General features: G+C 42.0%; 1 protein-coding gene across 1 annotated transcript in view; it reads right to left on the reverse strand.

Annotated features, from left to right (window-relative positions):
* Positions 1-21607, reverse strand: part of LOC309374808 (uncharacterized protein) — a 74043-nt gene that overhangs the window by 5211 nt on the left and 47225 nt on the right. Inside the window, exons 20-31 of the mRNA XM_081919988.1 lie at positions 13592-13627; positions 12321-12443; positions 11338-11499; positions 11060-11204; positions 9144-9310; positions 8298-8432; positions 8008-8193; positions 6807-7069; positions 5457-5599; positions 3898-4125; positions 2444-2671; positions 751-881 (exon numbers count right to left, since the gene is read on the reverse strand). Coding sequence (XP_081776114.1) covers positions 751-881; positions 2444-2671; positions 3898-4125; positions 5457-5599; positions 6807-7069; positions 8008-8193; positions 8298-8432; positions 9144-9310; positions 11060-11204; positions 11338-11499; positions 12321-12443; positions 13592-13627 — 1947 coding nt within the window. The remainder of the gene's footprint in view (positions 1-750; positions 882-2443; positions 2672-3897; positions 4126-5456; positions 5600-6806; positions 7070-8007; positions 8194-8297; positions 8433-9143; positions 9311-11059; positions 11205-11337; positions 11500-12320; positions 12444-13591; positions 13628-21607) is intronic.

The raw sequence follows: 21607 nt of genomic DNA on the forward strand, positions 1-21607 counted from the left end.
GGACGCCCCGTGCTCCGCGCTGGTGTCGGCAAGCCTTGCGCACCCGGGGGATCTCCCCCCCGAGAGCGCAAGGCTTGCGGGCGGCAGCTGGCAGCGCGGAGCACGGGGCGCCCTTCGGAGGACGCCCTGTGCTCCGCGCTCGTGTTGGCAAGCCTTGCGCACCCGGGGGCGCATGGGGCGCCCTGAAACAGAGGGTTCCCCATGCTGCGGACTGTAGCCTGCCGCCCGACGCGCGGGGCGCCCTGAAGCAGAGCGCCCCTCGCGCCAGGCAGACATGGGCCAGCCCCACAAGCTCGGGGAACAGCGGGGAGGCGCAGCACCGCCATCCCACTGTTCCCCGACCTGGTTTTGGGAGGGAAAATAAAGGAAAATTTTTTTTCCTTTATTTCCCCCCCCAAAAAGTAGGTGCGTCCTATTTCATAATAAAGTAATTATAAAATACTTTCTTTGTGTTTATTTGATGCCTATTAAAGAGAGTTACTTTATATATAGTCAATATAGGCACACAGTTAATTTTTTAAACATTTTCTAATGGTGATGTGCCTCGAGATTTTTTTCATGAAACAAGTGTGCCTTTGCCCAAAAAAGGTTGGGAAACACTGGTCTAAAGCACTCTTCAGCCCTACATGCCCATCCTTGGAAGGACATCCTATTTAACTCAGCAGGGTTTACTTCTTAGCAGACATGCATTAAGCAGGATATCAACATTCCTTGGTGCCAAATACACAATCAGGGCAAAACACAAGATACCTTGTCTTCAGGGGCTGCCCCTTCATTGTTCCATATTCGCAACATTTCTTCGCTGTTATCGGGTATTGCCACAAAGCCTTTTGAGGCACCTGATCCACCAAAGCCACACGCCAGCAGTAAGAGAGGCACCACTGCAAAGGAACACGGCAGATCAACAAACCGTCAAAGGTTGAACTTGCAGAAGCAAATCCTAAATATCCGTCCATAGCCCATTAAATATAACAAAATACTCCAAAATCCATTCAAAATATTACAACGTTCTCTAAAATAGAGCCATGTAATGCAAACATTGCACCACAAATAACAGGCTGTGTACCAATCCTGTACTAATCTACACTTTCTGATGGCTTAGCACATTTTAAAATTCCAGTGAGATGAGAGCACTGGAGAACCAAACATGAACAGCAGCAAGCAACTTCCATTTGCTTCAGCTTGCAGGCCTCACACATTCAGAGTTGTGCATGTTCCACAACATTACCATGAAAACACAGGATTTAGGTACAAATTTTGGCAACTTCAGGTTTTTTTTCCTAGCTCTCAGACAGTGAAGAGAGGCTTGCAGCTATGTGGGAAAGCAAGCCTGCAAGACTCCAGCAGAGGGGCTGAGACCCTTTCCAGTGATTGGCGGTGTAGGCGTTATAGTCCCTTGCATTTTTAGCAAAAACACAATTTTGCTAGGTAGGCAAACATGGGTAAATCAATCTCCCAGCTGCAGTGGTTGCCAGTTTATTTCCAGGCCAAATTCATGGTGCCCACCCCTGGGGTTTAAAACCCTGAATGACTTGCACTCCAAATAGCTGAAAAAACCACCTCCATCGCTACAGACCGTCTTGGGTGTTAAGTTCAGTTGAGGGGGTTCTCTTAGTAGTTCCGCCATCCGTATGGCAAATGTTGACTCAGGAAAGGACTTCCTCTGTGGCAGCCCTTAAATGCTGGATCTCCCTTCACACAGAGGTATTCCTACCATCTTCATTGTGTAACTTTTGCAGTATGCTGAAGATACACCTCTCTCCCCAGGCCTTTGACAATTAAAATATTTATGTGGGACCCACCTCTTCAACCTTTACTGTCCTGCTCTGTGGAATGGTAACAGCTGCTTTAATAATTGTACAAAATGTTTTACTTGTTTTTAATAGTACAGTTATAATGTTGTAACCTAAGCAGGGACCTTGTCAGGGGTGGGTAATAAATCTAATAAATACTTTGCAGAATTCATTGCTTCTTGGAACATTATTTTGATTATTATTTTAAATGAACAGTGCTCTTAGTCCAGACTTTAACTAGCTGCTCCTAGTTTGGAAGGCCTCGTGGCTTGTTGCCTGTTTTTTGGTCAAGCTGCCAAACAACATTCACCTCATATGAAAGTTGAATTTTTGATAAAAGATAGGGAGAACAAGGATCAAAAGCTTTAAAAGAAATGGGAAAGGTGTATCAGAGACAAATAAAATTTTAACAAAGTTCCTTAAATGTATTGCTCTACTCTTTACCACACCATATGTAAAAGTTCAGAACATTAAGCTCTCTCTTAGGTCCTATTGAGTCTAATGGGAGAAAACCAGAAGGGGCTTAACTTTGGTTGGTTCATGCCCATAAAGCTTGCATGAAGATTGCAAGTCCCCGCAAGGAGGAGTCATTGTGTCAGAGTGCACAATGGCACTCTGCCAATTCTTCTGGAATAACGCTAGTTACTTACACAGCAGCAGCAACAACGCCAGAATTATCAGAGCAATCGCTGCAGGTCCTAGAAAAACCGATGAGCCGACGATTGCTGCTCGGCAACCACCACCTTCTGCACATTCACAAACATCCAGTCTTAGAGTTTGATACTCGGGACAGCTAAGACCCTGGTTATCTTTCACCAGCAGTGGAACTTCATATGATCCAGGCTTCAGATTCTCTGGTATAAGCTGTACTCTAGATCCTTCACAGGGAAAAAGACAGTAACAATAAATATAAAGCAATGTAATGTAAGTAGCTGAACGTATGACAGAACTGTGAGCAGATACTGACTTTAGGGCTACCAATTTGATGTTCTGAAGTAAATAGTTATATTATGGAGATAAACATATCAGTTTCTAGAGTACCTAATTGTTGTAAACCCCCTTTGGCAACTGTATTTTTGGCACCAGGGATGGGAACCTGTGGCCCTTGAGATGGTGGTGTACAACTTCCACCAATGGGGGCTATAGGTCCTCTTATATATGGAGGGCCACAGGTAGACCCCCCAAGTCTACACAGAGACATCAGCACAATGTTTAAAGAGCTAAAATGATCATTGGGTACTAAATAGTCTTTAAAGGAACATCCCTGGTGTTACAGCAATTCCACAAGAACCCAGTCTGTCAACCAGACAGAATATGAAGAACAGTTTTCCTAGATGTGTGTTAATTCCTTGCAGCAGAAAGACCACAGAGGATTTCTCTTTCTCTACAACCAGTGCCCAAATGAGGAGAGGGGTGGTATCTTACATCTTTTTCAGTTATAGCTGAAACATTTCCACTGCCTTTCAATGGATGCTTCAGAATCTGGCTTAATCTGAAATGAAGTCGCTCAACTTTCAGATAGCAGTAAGTGCAGAGCATTTCTGGCATATTTCAGTGGGAGAGAAATCTTGAGAGAGATGCTCTCCCAGCATGAGAACAGACCACGAGGATCTAAGCAACATAGTGGTGGCTGCTCTTCAGACAAATAATCTCAGCCACTCAGCTTCAGATGTTTTATTCTCTGCCTCTGGTGAAGCTAAACCCCTACTTCTGAAGCTACACTTCAAAGCAATGCTACTCTGGCCAGCACATGTTATCCAAGAGAGGATTAGCCAAGTCACAACTAAAATAACAGGCTTGTACCCAATGGTTGTGAGTTTTAAGCTTGGTTTTAATATTGGTTTTAATGCTGCAACCTGTCTTGGGATCTAAGGGGCAAGTAATAAATAATCATCATCAGCAACAGCTGTCCTTCCTGTTCATGGCTCTCCGCTTGCACAATGGGACTGCCCCCTCCTCCTAAATCTGTTTTGGAAATGCACGGGGGCACACAGGAGGCAAAGATGGGTAGGGTAACAAATGCAAATCTTACCTAGTACAGTCGACTAGTTCCTACACACCCTCAACCCCTGCTGTAAACCATGTCATAGTGACTCATACTTACCATCCACTCTGATTATCCTCCACTTGTCCGACACTCTTTCAGGCTCATCAACAATAGTGAAAGTGAAAGGGCCACGATTTAGATAACCTCCTCGATTAGTAACAGAGACGTTAACAAACTTTGCATGGGTACAGACAGTTTGACGTGGAGTCACAATGGTCGGGCAGTAGAGAGTAGTATTCTGTACCTGAATAACAATGGTACCTGTAGCCGTTTTTGGAGGCTGGTCTGCAAAATATGTAAGGTAAAGCATTTGTATTTCACTGCTTAAGAATGCAAAAACATAGTTTTATCAATGTAGAATTTCATTTGCTTCTTTGAGTGTATAAAAGGTTTTAATGTGAATTCAGTGTTCGATTTGCAATCCATTTCAACAACACAATAACTGAATATAGGATGCAATTCAAACTCATGGAAATGTTTGCTTGGCAATTATTTGAGTTGCTGGAGATGACTACCATACTGCTACTCCAATTCTTTGGGCTTTGTGGACCGTCAGACACTTTATTCAAGACTAGCAGCCTTGTATCCAGCGTTTTTAGGAAATTCTACAGAAGCAAAAATATCAGTGCAATGTTGAAAGGTCCATTCTGCCATATTAATCCCAAATGGCATCCAACTGTATCCAAACATAGATGGAAACCTGCTCCTTTATCTTGGGGACCATCCTGCAATTTTTTTTACAATATCTTAAAGAGTTGTCCATGTGCTAGCGAATAAACAACTTTCTAAAATACGTATTAGATTACAGGGACTCTAATGTGAAAAGCAGATACATGTGTGTGCAGTTTGCCTCCTGGCCTTGGATTAGCAGCACATAGTGATGGAGCATTTACACTTTTGTGGAATCATGTTCACATCATCATGCTAATGCATGTAATCCATCAGGCTTTATTAAAAGCCTCTACCACTACAACATTTGCCTAAATGCCAATGATGCTCCAGGTACTTACTGAAGGAAAAACAGGCTCAGTCCCTACCATCTACTCAACAGAGGTAAATGACCCTGGTTCTCTGCCCAGTCGTGAAAAGCAACAGCAGTCTCTCCTGAGCATGGAGAGAGAATCCTGATTTTTGCCTTCTCCATATCCCACCTCAAATGAGCAAAGAGCCTGTATGTCTCCCAAGCCCACTGTGAATGCCAGAGGATTTGAGGGAGGCAAGACAATTGATTGCAACCATGATTCATGTCTGGCTAGTAAGTGTAGCCAAGATTTTTGCAGCTGCTGGTCCCTGTTGGGAAGTTGCTTTATACAGAGACAGACCAGTGGTCCATCTAGCTCAGCCTTGTCTATGCTGACTGGTAGTGGCTCTCCATGGTTTCAGGTAAGGTTGTCTCTTAGCCCTACCTGGAGACACCATGGAATGAAGCTGGGACCTTCTGCACGTAAAGCAGATGCTGCACCACTGAGCCACCACCCTTCGCCAAAGCTTACTGGTCAGATTGTTGCTGCCACTTTCCAAATCTAGCTTTGGGCTTTAACAAATTAAGATGTGGAGTATGAATGAAAAGGCTGATGAATTATTCTTAAGGAAGAAATGGAAGAAGCATCACTTACCCTTACTTATAGCCAAAATTGTTGCAGTGTAAGTACCGTTGACAAGAAAAGATGAGTCATAGTCAATCACTCGGTTAAGTTTGATTTCAGCAGTCCTAGAGTCTACTGTAAACCAATTTGCAACGTCCTGGCCTTTAACATACCTGTGCAGATTTTTAATGTATGTTAGAATGGTCACAACAATTGGTGTATAAAGAAAACACTTTGCTCAAAGACACACATGGAACCAGGTAGAGGGCCTTCTTGGTGGTGGCGCCTACTCTGTGGAACGCCCTCCCATCAGATGTCAAGGAAATAAACAACTATCTGATGTTTGACTTCTGAAGGCAGCCCTGTTTAGGGAAGTTTTTAAGGATTGATGTTTTATTGTATTTTTAATATTTTGTTGGAAGCCGCCCAGAGTGGCTGGGGAAACCCAGCCAGAAGGGTGGGGTATAAATAATAAATTATTATTATCATTATTATTATTACTACACAGGCTTGGTGGATGGTGAAACATCTTCATTTAGTTTCCTCCAACAACTCAGAGCCACATCTACATTAAAAAAAATCATAGAAACTTATGTTTTAAGATGCATGTCAGTGTAGCACAAGAAGATAACAGAGACATACATTTCTGAAGGAAGTCATGCATTTATAGGAGATGCCTGGAAACTTCATGTCATCCTAAGTCTGCACAGGAAGAATGTGAATTCATGTCATTTCTTTTGCTTGCCCCATCAGGTCCCCATCATGCCAGAAGACAGAAATGGGGAAGAAGGGCCACATCCTGTTCTGGGCAACCTTCTTGTGGCCACTTTTGCCTCTGGCCCCCTGCCCATTACAGGGATGTAACCAGGGGCAAAAGTAGGCAATGCAACGAATGAAAAATTCACCTTTATACAGCAGGCTAGTTTCTGTACACATTCACACCCCGTCTCCAGGTAGACAACAGGCATTATCAGAGTTCAAGGTCACCTTCCATCCAAGTGAAAACACTTCCAGAAAGGTATGGATTAGGGTTGGTGAGGGATGTGGACTGGGGAGAGTATGAAGAACCAGGCAGAGAGCCTGAAGGACTGCATTTGGCTCCTGGACTGGAGATTTTCTACCCCTGTCGTAAGACGACAGGGACGGGTGCAACAGAAATAGAGCCATGCTATGCATAAAATCATTGCATCTTACGGGTGCTGCTATTTATTTCTTAAGTGTGTGACTGCGGCCTACAGATATTGCAAGCAAAAGGCAGTGGCACAAATGAGGCATAGACTGAGGCCTGTCTTCACTCAAATTGAATGCTGCAGCAGCAGCTTGATGTAAGCAGCTCTTCAGTGATTTGCCTTGGTAAAAAAGAAGAAAGGTATCTCTTACCTGATGTTTTGTGCTATCTTTCCGGTATCTTCATCATAAGCTTCGAAGCGCCCAATAACCTGGTTCACTTTCATTGTTCTATTTGCTTGAATTGTAACTCTGTTGGGCTTAAATACAGGGCCTTCTATCACATTTTCCACCTTAATTTTAACTGGAATTGGTTTTGCTTGGAAGCCCTTAGCAATAATTGATTTGTGATACGCTGCTTTGTTAGAAACAACAATATTCAAGTCAATGTTCTGCAGCTCTTCATAATTAATTTCCTGTAGGGAGAATGGAAAAAACAAACAAACCCAGCAACAAGTCAGAAAAGGTGCACTCTGAATTCCAAGCTGGAGAAGACTTCACAGGAGGCCCTGCTGGAGTGTCACCACCTCCTGCAGTCCAAGGGGCAGCAGGATATGGGAGGGCTTTTCCTGGCTAAGAACTCCCTTCCCTTGGACTTGCATATGGCACTGTCCTCTTTTCATCAGTTAATCAAGATGCACCTCTTTGCCCAGGCAGATGAATGATTTAGAACAGGCTATGATTTCTACTGTTGTCTTAATTATGGTTTTAAGTTATGTTTCAAGGAATGCACATATCCTGCTCTGGGACCCTAAAGAACACATAATAAATGCAAGTAATCAATCAATCAATCAATCAATCAATCAATCAATGCTCCACATGCGTGTTTATACCTCCTCTGGTTATGGGCCAGTTCCCGGACAAGTGAATGATATATGCCAAAGTCCCTAGATATTTAGAACATTATAAAATATATTTGCATTTTTCTTTAGTATTCACAGTGGCATCATGGAAGTCCCACATACACCCTCTTTTCTTCACAAAACAAGCTCTGGGTATTAAATAGTGATCAGAGGAGACTGCATTTTCCATTTGTAAGATTTTGTCCTCTTGGTAGAATGCAAACAAAGACAATATATCTATGGCTGCCACAGCAGGCTTTATCACAGGGTTGTGAAACATTAGCTCCCTTGACTAGAAGGCAGTATTAAGCCTCTGGATTGGCCCCACTGAGTATATGTAGCCATATGGTATTACAGCCAGTTTGGAAGTATTTCCTGGCTACTTTAGGTGCAGAAAGCTTATCCACATCAGCTAGCACCCTCCCTTTCAACATTTTTTCATGCAGTTAATTTTGCATGTCTGCATTGGGACCAATGATTCAAAACACAGCCTCCGCAAACTAAACACTAACCTTAACCAGAATCAAAACTCCTTCATTGGTATGCGAATCTGTTTCTATACGGAAATAACCTCCTTCATTGCCAGACACAATGGTGAAGTTTGCCAGCCAGTTATCAGTGTACTGCTCGTCGTCGTCAAAGGCCCTCAGTCGCATAATCTCCACATTAGCTGTATTTTCCCGGACGCTTCCATCATACTGTAAGCATACAAGATTTTAAATGTCTCTTCCATGTTATCAAGGCAGGAAAGGCTGTTTAGCACAAATGCATGCAAGCCTTCCAGTCAGATCACTTCACTTACCATGCTTTTTTCAAGATAAGGGATATTGTCATTGACATCCAAAACCTTGATCTGTACCGTTGTCCGTTCACCAAGCCCTATTGCATCTCCATCTCGGTCTCTTGCTTCTACAATTAAGGAGTAGCTACTTTGCACCTGCATGATATTCAAGCAGCTATGTGTCAGTGAATGCAACAGCGTACCAAAATAAATCAGTATCTACCATCAGTGGCCAAATACCACTGTTTGGAGCCAAAAGAGATCACTGCCCAAGACCTGGGAGCCTCCAAGAGCCAGGTAGTGGAGGTTTATGTATAAAAATATTTATATACCACCATTTACATATGACAATATCAACAATAATTGTTACTGCTCTTTTAGATACATTTTGCTGAATTTATTTTTTAAAGCTATTTATTATTAGTAGACATGCCTGACGAACAGCGTTTCTGTGTGCTCTGGCACTCATCACAGTGTCCCGTTGTGCTAGAAATGGTTTAGTTGTGCTGGCCACATGACCCGGAAAGCTGTCTGCCTCAGCCTGAAGCGAGATGAGCGCAGCACCCCATAGTTGCCTTTGACTGGACTTAACTGTCCACGGGTCATTTACCTTTATCTTTCCTACATGCCTGATACCCCCCCCCCATTGTTTTTGTATGCTGCCTTGAGCATTTTTAGAGTAGAAGGGAACTTTATACTATTTCCTAATATCAGAATCAAGCAAGCAAATCAGTTGATCAGGATTACGGTCTTAAAGATTATGTTCTTCTGAGGTAATTTATAAAGCGACATCAGTAGCATTTTTACCACATAAATGAAAAACTGGATAACACAGGAGAGGAATCCAGGACAGGAAAAAGCATTTACCTCCCTGTCGAGTTGAAAATGTGAAGTCCGGACCTCGCCTGTCGATCTGATAACTTCAAATGCAGGTGGATTGCTAGGCTCTTGAGAAATAATCTTGAAGGCAATTTTGGAGTTGAGGTTGCCTGGCTCATCTGCATCGGTTGCTTCTATCTTTATCACAAGAACACCTAACAATTCAAATTAAACTTAATTATAAAGTCCTATTGGACAAATTATATGGAAATGAAGATTTCCAAATGCCCCAAATACTGTACTGAATTTTGTATGGCGCACTCAAAGATTTAGCTCAGGTACAGATGCTTGGTCAAATGACATACACTGGACCAGGGATAGCTCCACCAGGTGTTATTGGACTCCAATTCCCAACAGCCCCAGCCAGCATGGCTAATGGTCAGGGGTGATGGGAAGTACAGTCTAGTAGAATTGGGAGGACTACAAATTTTCTGTTCCTGCACTGGACCAAGACATCTAAGTCCTAAGGATTTGTAAAATTTAAGATTTTATAGACGAAATTCCCTTGGAATAAATTATAAAGAATGCACTAAAATTGTATTTAAAAATAAACACTATGTTAATACCAAGACTGAATAAAATAACATTTATCCCATGGTTTGACTAGTGCTCATGGCAGTGCCAATTTGCCGCCCCCCCCCCGCAACATAGTTCTCAGCTCCTTGTTCCATAGCTTCCTTCTGATAAAGATGTTAGAAATAGATGCAAATCAATATCCTGTCCCAAAGAGCTGAGCTAATACTACTGTGGCTTTTCAAAACAGGCAGATTTATTATTCTTATTATTATTTGCCTCTGGATCTGGTAGAATAGACTGCATCTCATCAAACTTCAAAATGCTTTCCTGTTCGCTCAGATAGGGCTGGATTGCACAATACCATTCCCCAGCTGGAATCCCTAGCCATGGTAGTGGGTAACAGCTTGTCTTTCCTTCCTGCCCATTTGGCATAGCTATCCTGCCTGCCTCCGACACCATTGTCTTACTTGGGCATTCTCCCTCAAGCAACCGCATAGCCATGCTTGTTGGCCCCACCCCACTGTCCTGTCCCTGTTGTGCTTTCCATGCATCGGGAGGAAAAAGGTCTGAAGCAGAGAACCTGCCCTAAGCACACAGACTCCCTGTACTATGTAGAGCCCCAGGTTCTAAAGCACCATTAATGACTGGCTTGCATGTAGGGTGTTGCAGTTATTTGGGAGTGCAGACCATGGTTTTCTTAAGACAAACCACAGTATGTAAGCCTTTAGGAAAGCTGCTTCAAGGAAAGATGCACTCTTTCCCCTCTGCCATGAGTAGACCTTGGAAAAATGTCCTAGCCCACCCCTATCCCCACTATGCAGCGAGCTCTTTTGTCCAAGGGGCCATTACAAAAAGAGACTTGCTAGCTGCAGTCGGAAGTGGCACAATTCAACATTCTCATTGTCCAGGGGTAGATAATAAAGCCTGCACAGTCAGAGTGTAAGGCAAATGCACTCACCCTTCCCAAACTACCATAATTTTCTAGGCAACGTCACATAACGAAAGAAAGCTTTGGTTTATCATTCGTCCTGTGTGACCAGGGCAAGGTAGGATGCGAAAGAACAGGGCTCTTGCATCTTTAATAGTTTGCAGAAGGATTTCAGGTGTACCTTGCACTATTAATCTCTGCTACATTTTCCAGCATCTTCCCCTCTGAAGACCAACCTCAAATCAAATGCGTGTGATGTTCCTAACCTATTGCAATACCATGACCCTGCACATCTGTGTGAAATCAATGAGAGAGACACATCTGCTACTAAGTACAGGATTTCAACCATAAACAAGGGACCAAGAGATGGGATAGTTAAGAAAAAGTACAAGGATATGCACAGAAAACAAAATTGCTATCAAGTTAGAATGAAAGTAGTAAATAAAGCTCCAGGACTTACCTACTTCAGACAATTCTTCAACAGAGCCCATAAAAACTGACTTTGAAAACTTTGGGTAGTTGTCATTTATGTCTTTAACTTTAATTCTCAAGTCTAATGGTTTTTCCATGTGATTACCGTACTGATCCATCGCATAACCTTTCAGCTGGAAGAATATTGGCAGAAAAGTAAATAATCCATATGTGTGAATTCAAATCAATACAGTAAAAGTTGAATGATGGCAATTGACATCAATCTGAGTGCTTAATAAGAAAAGGAAGTCTAATTGCTTCACTTACATGGAACATTGGTGTTTGCTCCCGATCAACTATTCTTGTTATGTTCAGGTCTCCAGTTTTTCCATTAATCACAAACAAATTATATGGTGGTTCGGTGACTCCTGTGCCTGAAATAGTGTAAGTAATAACTATCCCGGGTTCACCTTCATGATCAGATCGTATCTGTAAGGAACATGATTAAAATAATGTTCAGAGTTTTGGGAAATTAAATGCCCCTGTACAAATAAACAAGATTTTTTTTAATAAGTAGAATATCTTGTGCACCTTGTGCATTAGAAGCCTCTTGAGGACCTACCCAAACAACATGGGAAAGGTAAGGGGGTTGACATACACAATCATGTTGCGGGTTGGGACAGCACATGCTCCTGCTTTCAATCATCACACTATCAGGCAAACACCTGAACATGGCTAAAGAGGTGCGACTACATGGAAATTGTCAGAGAAAACTTTAGGTAGAAGGGAGAAATGTGGAGCTCAGTGAGACAGTAGGAGGAATGGTGGCCATAGGTAGGGATATTTATTGGGAAGTAAGGGTAGGAACAGGCTTCAAAGTGAGGACAAAGTTAGTGGAGGATGTGATACCTCATGTCACCATTGAAATGCTATCAGTACAGAACAGTTTGATGTAAAATCCAGTATTTAATCAGCAATCAATTGACTTGCGTTCCCTATTCCTTTGTTTACCTATGCTGCTTTCTAGAGCAAAGCCCACACAAGGTGACTATAAAGCAGTCATAGGGTTACAGCCAACTAAGTTTTACCCAGAGTAGATCCATTGAAATGAATCAACCTAAGTTAGTTATGTTAATTTCAGCGGGTCTTCCCTGAGTAGGACTAGCATTATATACAACCCACAGAAACTATTTGTTTTTGTTAAGAAGCCCAGGATGGAGGTGCTATATGATGATGTCAAAGAGATACCCATTTCCATAGCAAGCCTGCCCCACATCTCTCAGGATTCTGTTCATTTGGCTCTGACTTACTTTAGCAATTGGGTTCTTATTTTCACTCTCTTCGTTGAGGAGGGCAGGTGGGACAATCCATTCCCGCTTCTGTCTAATGTGACCATCCGAATGAAGGAGCTGCTTGTTTCTACCTCCAGGAATCTGTCAGGAAAGCATATATTTTGATAAATTTTATGTCCATTAGTTTCTCCAAGTTTGTTTCTGTCAGTATTTTTAGTGAATATATTATTCTATATGAACCGCTTTGAGGTTTTTGTTGACTAAGCAACATATAAATCTTGTTAAATATAAAAAGATGGAACACTGTGTGCATGTCAGCATCCTGAATGAACATCTATAATAAACAAGGATATTTTAAAAGTGCATATTTGTATTTTTCCATTTAACAATAATGTGGGGCTCGTTAGAAAAAACAGATGAAACTAACATACTGCACAGACTAACGGCACAATCCTATGCACATTTTTTCAGAAGAAAGTCTCTCCTGGATTTTAATACCATGAAATGGTTTTCAAAGGGAACCAGCCATGTACTCTCCCACCCTCTAGTATTCAGTGGTAAGGTCTGAAGGGGCCTTGTAATCATTTTTGTTTGAACACACTTACAAACTGCCTATGGAAACTTGCTGGTTAATGCAGCGAAGTCAGGAGTAGAGGGAATGGGGTCACTGTCCACAGCCCCACCCCCAACTGAACACACTTTCAGTTTAATGATGGACCTCACTGACATGTTATTGCATTTTCAGTGAAGCCCTGCAGATGGCAATTTAAGGGAGGAATTCAATGTTGCATTCTACTGATGGTCCCATTTCTGCTTTCCAGATGGAATGATACCCCCTCTCCTCCCATGTTCTGTTTTGGAGGTCCTCACAACCACCCAGAGAGGATTTGGGGGAGAGATGGTGGGAGGCAGGAAAGCCCTATTGTACTAGTTATACTTCCTCTAATATGCTGGGTTGGTTGAATCTGGTGCCAAATAATTTATTTTCAAAAGTATATATTTTATTTTTTGTATACAATACCTGGAATATCTTATTTTGTAAATAAATGCAATAATACTTTTCCTTAAGGCTTGAAAAGCTTCCTGTGTGTTATTTCAGTGTGTTTATTTATTTTGTGGAAGTGGTTAGGCATTTAACATTTTGTTTCCCCAAGACACCACCATCCACTCAAGACGACATCTTATGCACTACATACATTCCCTCCTAGCTCAATTCATTCCCCCCTCTTTGCAGCTTCATTTTGGAAGTATTTTTGTTCCATTCATTACAATTTCACACAATCTCCTACCTCTATGTGAAGTCCATTCCCAAAGATGGCACAGCTCTGAAAAAAATAATAGAGAAATGTATTTTTTTAAAGCTACAAAACAAGCATGAGAGTTAAAATAACTGTGCACAGTGTCAGAGAAATTCAGCAAATGCATTCCTCCTTGTTTGTCCACCCAGTAATGTTAAAAATGAATACAATAGAACAAACAGTAAAGCTTAAAGATTATCTTATTAAAATCCATCCAGGTACCAGCTGGTCCTGCTTAGCTTCCTGGGTCTTGCTAAGTGTAGTATGGCCAAATTCAAAACAGGCTTAATTTTATTTCATTCCACATTTAAAAGAGTCACGAGACAAAACACTGCTATTTGGCTTATCAATTCTATGAATAGACCACCTTTGGAGACTTCGCCCTTGCTTCAACTCAAGCTTGATACGCATGTTACAATAAATGAACAGCTGCTGCAAAAGTTTACAAAATGGCAGCCTTACACCGAGTTCCTTCCTATAACTCGGTGCTAATATTATAGAGATGCTAATATTATAGAGATGTAATTATGGATAGATCCCCCCTTCACACAACTGAATGATTATAGCTTAACAAGCTGAGCCAGGATGCACCACTGTTAGGCTGCAGTTCTCCTTGGGCCATTTCTCCTCCCGGGCGACTTCTCAACCACCATCCAGGAATGCTTAATGATTTTCCTGCCACTTGCAGCATTTGTAATACACTGTGCAAGATGCTGTGTGATATGTGGCTGTATTTTTATTGCTTCTTTTCTTATATTATTTTTTACGGTATTACAATTTGAATTTAACACAGGGAGACAGAACACAAGAATCAAAAGAAGCAATAAAAATACATTTACAAATCAATATGAATATTTCATACAGATGTACTGTGAACTACCTGAAAGCTCACAGACCACTAATGATCTGTCAACCACAATTTGGGAACCTCGGTATGATTTATCAATATTTTAAAATGTAAATTGCTAACAGGTGATTAACAAATGTAATTTATCATCATCATCATGCTGCTCTTTAATGACCTTCTGCCAGATGATGGTTAAAACCTTTCTGCTCAGCAGGGCTTTGGGGACATGAATGATATTAAGCCCCTGCACTAGACTGGGTTTTAACTGGCTGCACTGAATTGTTTTCATTGCTGAACAACGTCTAAAATAGCTGCCTCATTCATATATTTCTGTATTGGGCTGCTTTTAGAAATGTAGATGAGAAAGAAATATTTAAAACAGATAGATGGTGTTTTGTTTTGGAGAGCTCAGTGTGCTTTATGCCCAGAGCAATAAGATAAAGTTGGCTATTTTATTACCCCCTTTTTAGGTGGAGACTAAGGAGGCCATCATGACAGAGATGAGATCTGAACTAGGGACTTTGAACTATGCAGTAGCATTATGGCAGTATACTTCCTACAACAAGCCCACACACACACACACACACACAGAGAGAGAGAGAGAGAGAGAGAGAGAGAGAGAGAGAGCGCTGAACAAAGAAAGACTATTATTTACAAGAATAATTTCCTGCCAAGTCCCACGTTTCCATAACCATCGCTTGGCAAATTTTACATTCAACAAACCTGCATTTGCCTCCCCATGCCCTGAAGTAAGAAACAGGGCATGGGTGATATGTGTTAACTGATCCAATCAAACTGAATTTCAACAGGCAGGTGAAGACTTCTTCAAAATCTTCTAGTAACCACCCTAGAAGCCTGTGCTGCAGCCCTGAGCTGTGGCTCCTTACATAAGAACCAGGAAGGACAGACTCCTTCATTGCCAAGTAAACCTTGGGTATTTTCCCCACATGGATACCTGGCCTCCACTGTCTGGCGTTCACCCAGATGTGCACCTAGTCAGGCCTCAAGGAGCACCCTCCAGGATAATGCACTGGCAGAGACCTGAATTGGTGCCCCCAATCCAATTCTGCTTCAGTAAACCTAGGCTTTTTTCTGCTTCCTCACCTGCCCGAAACCAATGCAAATCTGGCAAGCAAGCCACACCTCTTCCTGAATGCAAATTAAATTTGCCCCACAGTATGGAGCAGGCAAAAAAGGAGACCCTATGATAGGGTGCTCCCCAAATCCTACTCGGCCTACAGCTCACACTGCGTAAACGGAGGGTAGGCACCTCGAATGCAAAAAGAATGAGGTCAGTGGAGGTGCAGCCTTAAAAAACCTCATCCTATTGGGTCACAGGGGCCATGTGACCACCCCCTCACCTTTCTCCAGGGAGGGGTGGGGTCAAACACTCTCCAGCTAAATTGCAGGAGTGACATTCTCCTATTCTGTTTATCAAATCCATTTATTCATTTCTGCCAACTCCTGATACATGGATAGCCTTGAACTGGAAATTTTCAGTGTGGTTTGAGAGTCTACTAGCCAATAAGTCGAGCAATACTTGCTTAAATAGTGTTTCATCCAATATAAGCTCAATGTGTGGCACCTGAACCTGCAGCAACCTTGTGGTTTGTGTACTGGCCACCTGTGTCAGCAGCAAGTCAGCAAAGTAAGATTAGATTTCACAAAGAGAATGGAAGACAATCCATGCACAAGTCGCATTTACCACATGGCAGTAGGGTCAACAACATGCATCTTTATAAAAAACAATTTGAGTTAATGCGCTTTCATTCATTCAGATCATGAGTTCTGCTGACTTTTCTTTCAGAACGGGATCATAAACATGTCAGGGCGAAAACAGAACTTCCAAATAAAAAGGAAGAGCTTATTCCCATATCAACGTTTTCTGATGTTGGGAAATATGCTTTACATTCAGACTTTTAACTTCAGAAGACACACACCCTTTGTAAGCAACTGTAAACTGTGTTGCAGGAACTGGCAGCCTATACAATAAGTATTCATTTGGGCAGCTCCCTAACTTCAATGCAGACATTTGTGTGTGTCCATATTAAATTGTTGTTTTGCAAGTCCAAGCACGCTTTCAAGTTGTGTTTTTAACCTAGGGGAGGTTTCTGTTGCAGGGTGGATTTCTTTGTTTTGGGTGAGAAATGTCTTTTCTTTGTCTTGTGTGAAAGCTACCCTGCCCTTGCATTACTAAACGTTCTGTCATAACACAGTTAAAACTGATTCATGCATTTTCTCGGGATTGTACAGGTATGAACCAGCAGAAGGTTCTGTAAAGCCTTCTGAGATTTAGCTCAAAATGGAAGTGCTTTAAGTACACAGACGACAAAAATCTTTTCTGCACACATAGAGAACTTTGCACACCTTCCCTTACAGACATTTCTTATGAGATAAAGTAAAGCAGACTTAAATTGGGATTTTAATCCCATGAGCAGGAGTGTTCTATAATGTTGAACCAACTTGGGAGTCAACATTGCAAATAATATTTGTACAGTTGCTAAACATCAATGCCAAATGGGCTGGTCAGACTAAGCTGTCACACAGAATTGCTTTCCGAAGGATTTCCACTATCTAAAACAAACCAGAAAGCAGCCTTGCAGTGAAACAGTAAAAGCTCCACCACACACTACAGTTCTCTTTCAATGCACTGTCCTGGCATATGACACTCTTCCTTTCTTTTTAACATGCAAGTGGCTCTTGAAGGGCCAATCTAGAGAGGCAGTTAAATGTGTCTGTAACATGCGTGTTTTAAAAACAACAGAAATAGCATGAGGCTGGTGTGGACTGATGAATTATGAAGATCACAGCAGACACACAGAGAGAATTTAATACTTTCATCTGTACTGCATTTCTGCAGAAAAGTCCTCTTTTGAAGCCAGTTTTCTGTTCACGGGTGGGAAGGAAAGGCATCATTGGGGGATTTCCAATGCAAACACCAATTGCAGAGGAGAGATTAAATGCAAGGAAACCTCTAATGCCCCATGTAGATAACCATCTCTTCTCCCTCTCTTCTCCCTCCTTTTTACTTTCCTCCCTAAGATGCCTGCAGGCTTACTGTCTAAAGATAAGGGCAAGACAAGTCTTTATTTCTTAATTTTTGAACAGCACCTAGCAATTTTAGGTGCTTTCTAAAAACAGCAAGGGTTGTACGCATACAAATGCAGGATGCAAATGATACAAATGAATGTATCAAAGAGACGCATGAAGAAAACCAGTATGGCTACAACTTTGTCTTGAGCACATATATACTTTGTGGCAAGCAGGGGATCATGCTGCCATGTGTTATGCCAAGGGTGGGGCACCTCTGCTCCATGAGTCAAATTTGGCACCATTCCCAATTTGGCCCATGAGGCTGTTTTGCCCAAACCACACCCACCTGGCTCACACCTGATAGGTGTGGGGCAGACAGAGATGCAGGTGCAAAAGAACAATTGTGAATCAGCCCCAATGGGTTTGGCTGTGCTATGGATTTCCTGATCAGGAATGCAGCCATTCTTGCCCAAGGTACTAACAGCAAGTTGCCCCAGTGGGATCAGCTGTGCTACAGAGCTCTCAAGGAAGGAGACCTCCCTTTCCTGCCCAGCTGAACTTCTGACTCTTACCTGCCTTTACTCACCATTCATGGAGTTGCCAGTGCTGGCATTGGGTCCAATTGAAAGGATACAGCTCAGCCAAGGGCTCCATTTGACCCTCTCCCTCTCTCAAAACAAGTTCACACTAAGCATGTGTTTGGAACACCCTTACAAATTCCCATTAACCTCAACCACAAAAATGCCTTTTAAATAAAAACTACAACCATGTAACACTACTACAGTGGTACCTCGGGTTAAGTACTTAATTCGTTCTGGAGGTCCGTTCTTAACCTGAAACTGTTCTTAATCTGAAGCACCACTTTAGCTAATGGGGCCTCCTGTTGCTGCCGCGCCGCCGGAGCATGATTTCTGTTCTTATCCTGAAGCAAAGTTCTTAACCTGAAGCTCTATTTCTGGGTTAGCAGAGTCTGTAACCTGAAGCGTATGTAACCTGAAGCGTATGTAACCCAAGGTACCACTGTATTGGACAAAAGCACATACTAGATTATCTCCTTGACTTTGCACAACTACTTGTTTCCCAAATCACACAGTACAAATGGAGGAAACTTTCTGGAAAAATTAACCCAGCAAATTCTATGGAAGTAAAACACACACCATCTGCCAACTTGTCTCAAATGTTTAACTGGTTCAAAATAAGCCAATTCTTATCCTTTCCACCCCAAATTTGGCACAGACCATCCTCAAACCCACCGCTCATATACTTACAAGTTTCAGATCAGTCTACTAAACCATTTCCCTAACTATACGCCATAGAACATGCCCCCCATATCTCTAATCATAATGGTGGCACACAAACCAGCCGATTCACTTTATTAACATAGTGCCACAACTGTAGCCCTAGAATTACCATTCAATAAATACAAACATTAAAGGTAAAGGGACCCTGACAATTAGGTCCAGTCGTGACCGACTCTGGGGTTGCAGAGCTCATCTCGCTTTACTGGCCGAGGGAGCCAGCGTACAGCTTCCGGGTCATGTCACCAGCATGACTAAGCCACTTCTGGTGAACCAGAGCAGCACACGGAAACGCCGTTTACCTTCCCGCTGGAGCGGTGCCTATTTATCTACTTGCACTTTGACGTGCTTTCGAACTGCTAGGTTGGCAGAAGCTGGGACCGAACAACGGGAGCTCACTCCATCGTGGGGATTTGAACCGCCAACCTTCTGATCGGCAAGGCCTAGGCTCTATGGTTTAACCCACAGCGCCACCAGTATGCAACAAATACAAATACAAAAAAGGTGTGTTTGACTTTCCCTCCCTAGTGGGAAGAATAAGGTCATGGGAGCACAGAGCATGTGCTTTCTCCTCATCCTCATTTAGTTTGAAGCCTTCATTTATCTGCACTGTCACTGCCTTGCTACAGATTTATGATTGTTCAATAAAGTGTTCCTTTTATTCCATTTTATGCATCATGCCTGCATTTGGGGGTGGAGATATCAGCCTGCCCCTTTTCCTCACATGATACAGGTAAAATCTTGTCTGAGGCAGGAAATTAAGGTCTGCCTATATGCAGGTGATGTAGTATTAACAAATACTGAAGCTGAAATATGCCTAACAGAATGTTTAAATATTGTTGATGGATTTAAGCAGACAACAGAATACAAATGGCAAAACTTTTAGCCTTTCATCTTACAGATGATGAATTGAGAGACTTAGAAGATAAAACAAAAATTCAAGTTAATAATAGATCAGTGAAACATTTAGGGATTGCCTTTTCTAAAGCAAACAAGCAATTATTGAGTAAACTATAGACTAGAGGGCAAGATCAAGTAGAAATTAGAGAGGAGAAGAATTACAGCAATAAAGTAGAATATACATCTACACCCACACCCACCCACCCCACTTATTACTTTAGCAATAAAATAAAATTGGATTAATGGCAACAGCTGATAAAAAAAGAACAAAACTAATGGGTATAAACAGGAGAAAGGGGACCCTTTATTTACTGGATATACTTTCAAGCTAACTGTCTAGTATGGATCTGTGAAGTCTTTCTTCTGTAAGGTTCTTAAGATATCCTATATCAAAACCACAGGAGAAGGAAACACATATATTTCCAAGAAAAGAAAAGAAAAGAAAAGACTGTTGTAGAAACAGATCAAATGTTAGTGTTGACTGAAAACTACCATACCTTTTATATATATAAATAAATATAATTGCCATTTTACATTAGCAGTTTCATCTTTGACCTTAAGAGTGACCTTTCCATGTTGGCATGCAAGATTTGAGTTTCTGTTTTATTAAGCATCTACATCGATGGCATGGCAGGATTAAATGAAGGTTACTTGCCACATATCTTCATGTAAGGATTTACAGGATAACTAACTGATGGGTAATTAGACCCAGAGAACTAAAACCAGACGGAGAAGTAAATAACCCTGTGCTGTGGAAAAGGAAGTGAAACAGTTCCGTATTTACTAAGGAAGGACTTGCATCTATGCATATTTACTCATGAGAATCACTACTGTAAGTTCAAGAGTAAGCTGTAGTGAGTTCAAGTGAAGCCTCTGAAAGCTGCTCCTGCTATAACAAGAATGTCAAAGAAACCCGCAAGATATCAGAAGGGAGCAAAGAGATGTGTGTATGTGCATATGTATACAAATGTGGGTGTGTGGGTCAACTGAGTTTTTTACCAGGGTGAAAGAAAGCATAATTTAACCACTACAACATTGTAACCAACAGTAGGCCTAGATGCTCTTGCTGTGTATAAACATATCAGACCTCAGTAGCTGCCATGGAATAAATCAACAGCAATATCTCTTGAGCAGCACGAAGTTCTAACCACTGACCTTACAAGAAGTATCTATGAACATGATTAACATATAGCAAATGGAAATCACAACATTTCTCTAGAGCAGCCTTTATCAACCTGTGTGTCCCCAGATGTTGTTGAACTACAACTCTCATCACCCCTAGCTAGCAAGGCCAGAGCTCAGGGATGATGGGAGTTGTAGTCCAACAACATCTGGGAACCCACAGGTTGAGAATCGCTGCTCTAGAGCATGGTTTTCCAAACTTGGGTCTCCAGTTGTTTTTGGACTACAATTCCCATCATCCCTGGCCACTGGTCCCGCTAGCCAGTCCAACAACAGCTGGAGACCCAAGTTTGGGAAACCCTGCTCTAGAGATAACACATGGACTAATGTGCCAACTCTCCACTCTTAAGTCAAGGGGGAATTCCAATACTGGGGAAATTACATAAAGGTTCAGTTTGCATCTAGTGCTAAGCATAATTGTGAATGTGAGAGCATGTAGGCTCTTGGGGAGGAAGCTGCAGGCACTTTGCTCTTCTCCTCTACTCCAGTCCTGCCACTGCTGTGAGCTAAATCATGCTTTGGCTTAGTGTACTCTCCTCCAGACAAACCATGAGCTGTAAATCAGCTCATGGTTTGTCAGGAGTGAGATAAAGAGTGAGCCTGGGTTTGGATGACACACGAAGCTAAATTATGGCTTAGCTTGCAGAAGTGGAGGTGGGTGAGAAAAAGGCTATACTGTTTCTCTCAGACTGATACTCAATCCATTCCTAGAACAATATGTAACATGTAGTTTGCCCTTAAGTAAGT

Source organism: Podarcis melisellensis (assembly GCF_964234715.1).
Source record: "Podarcis melisellensis genome assembly, chromosome: 7".
NCBI lineage: Eukaryota > Metazoa > Chordata > Lepidosauria > Squamata > Lacertidae > Podarcis > Podarcis melisellensis.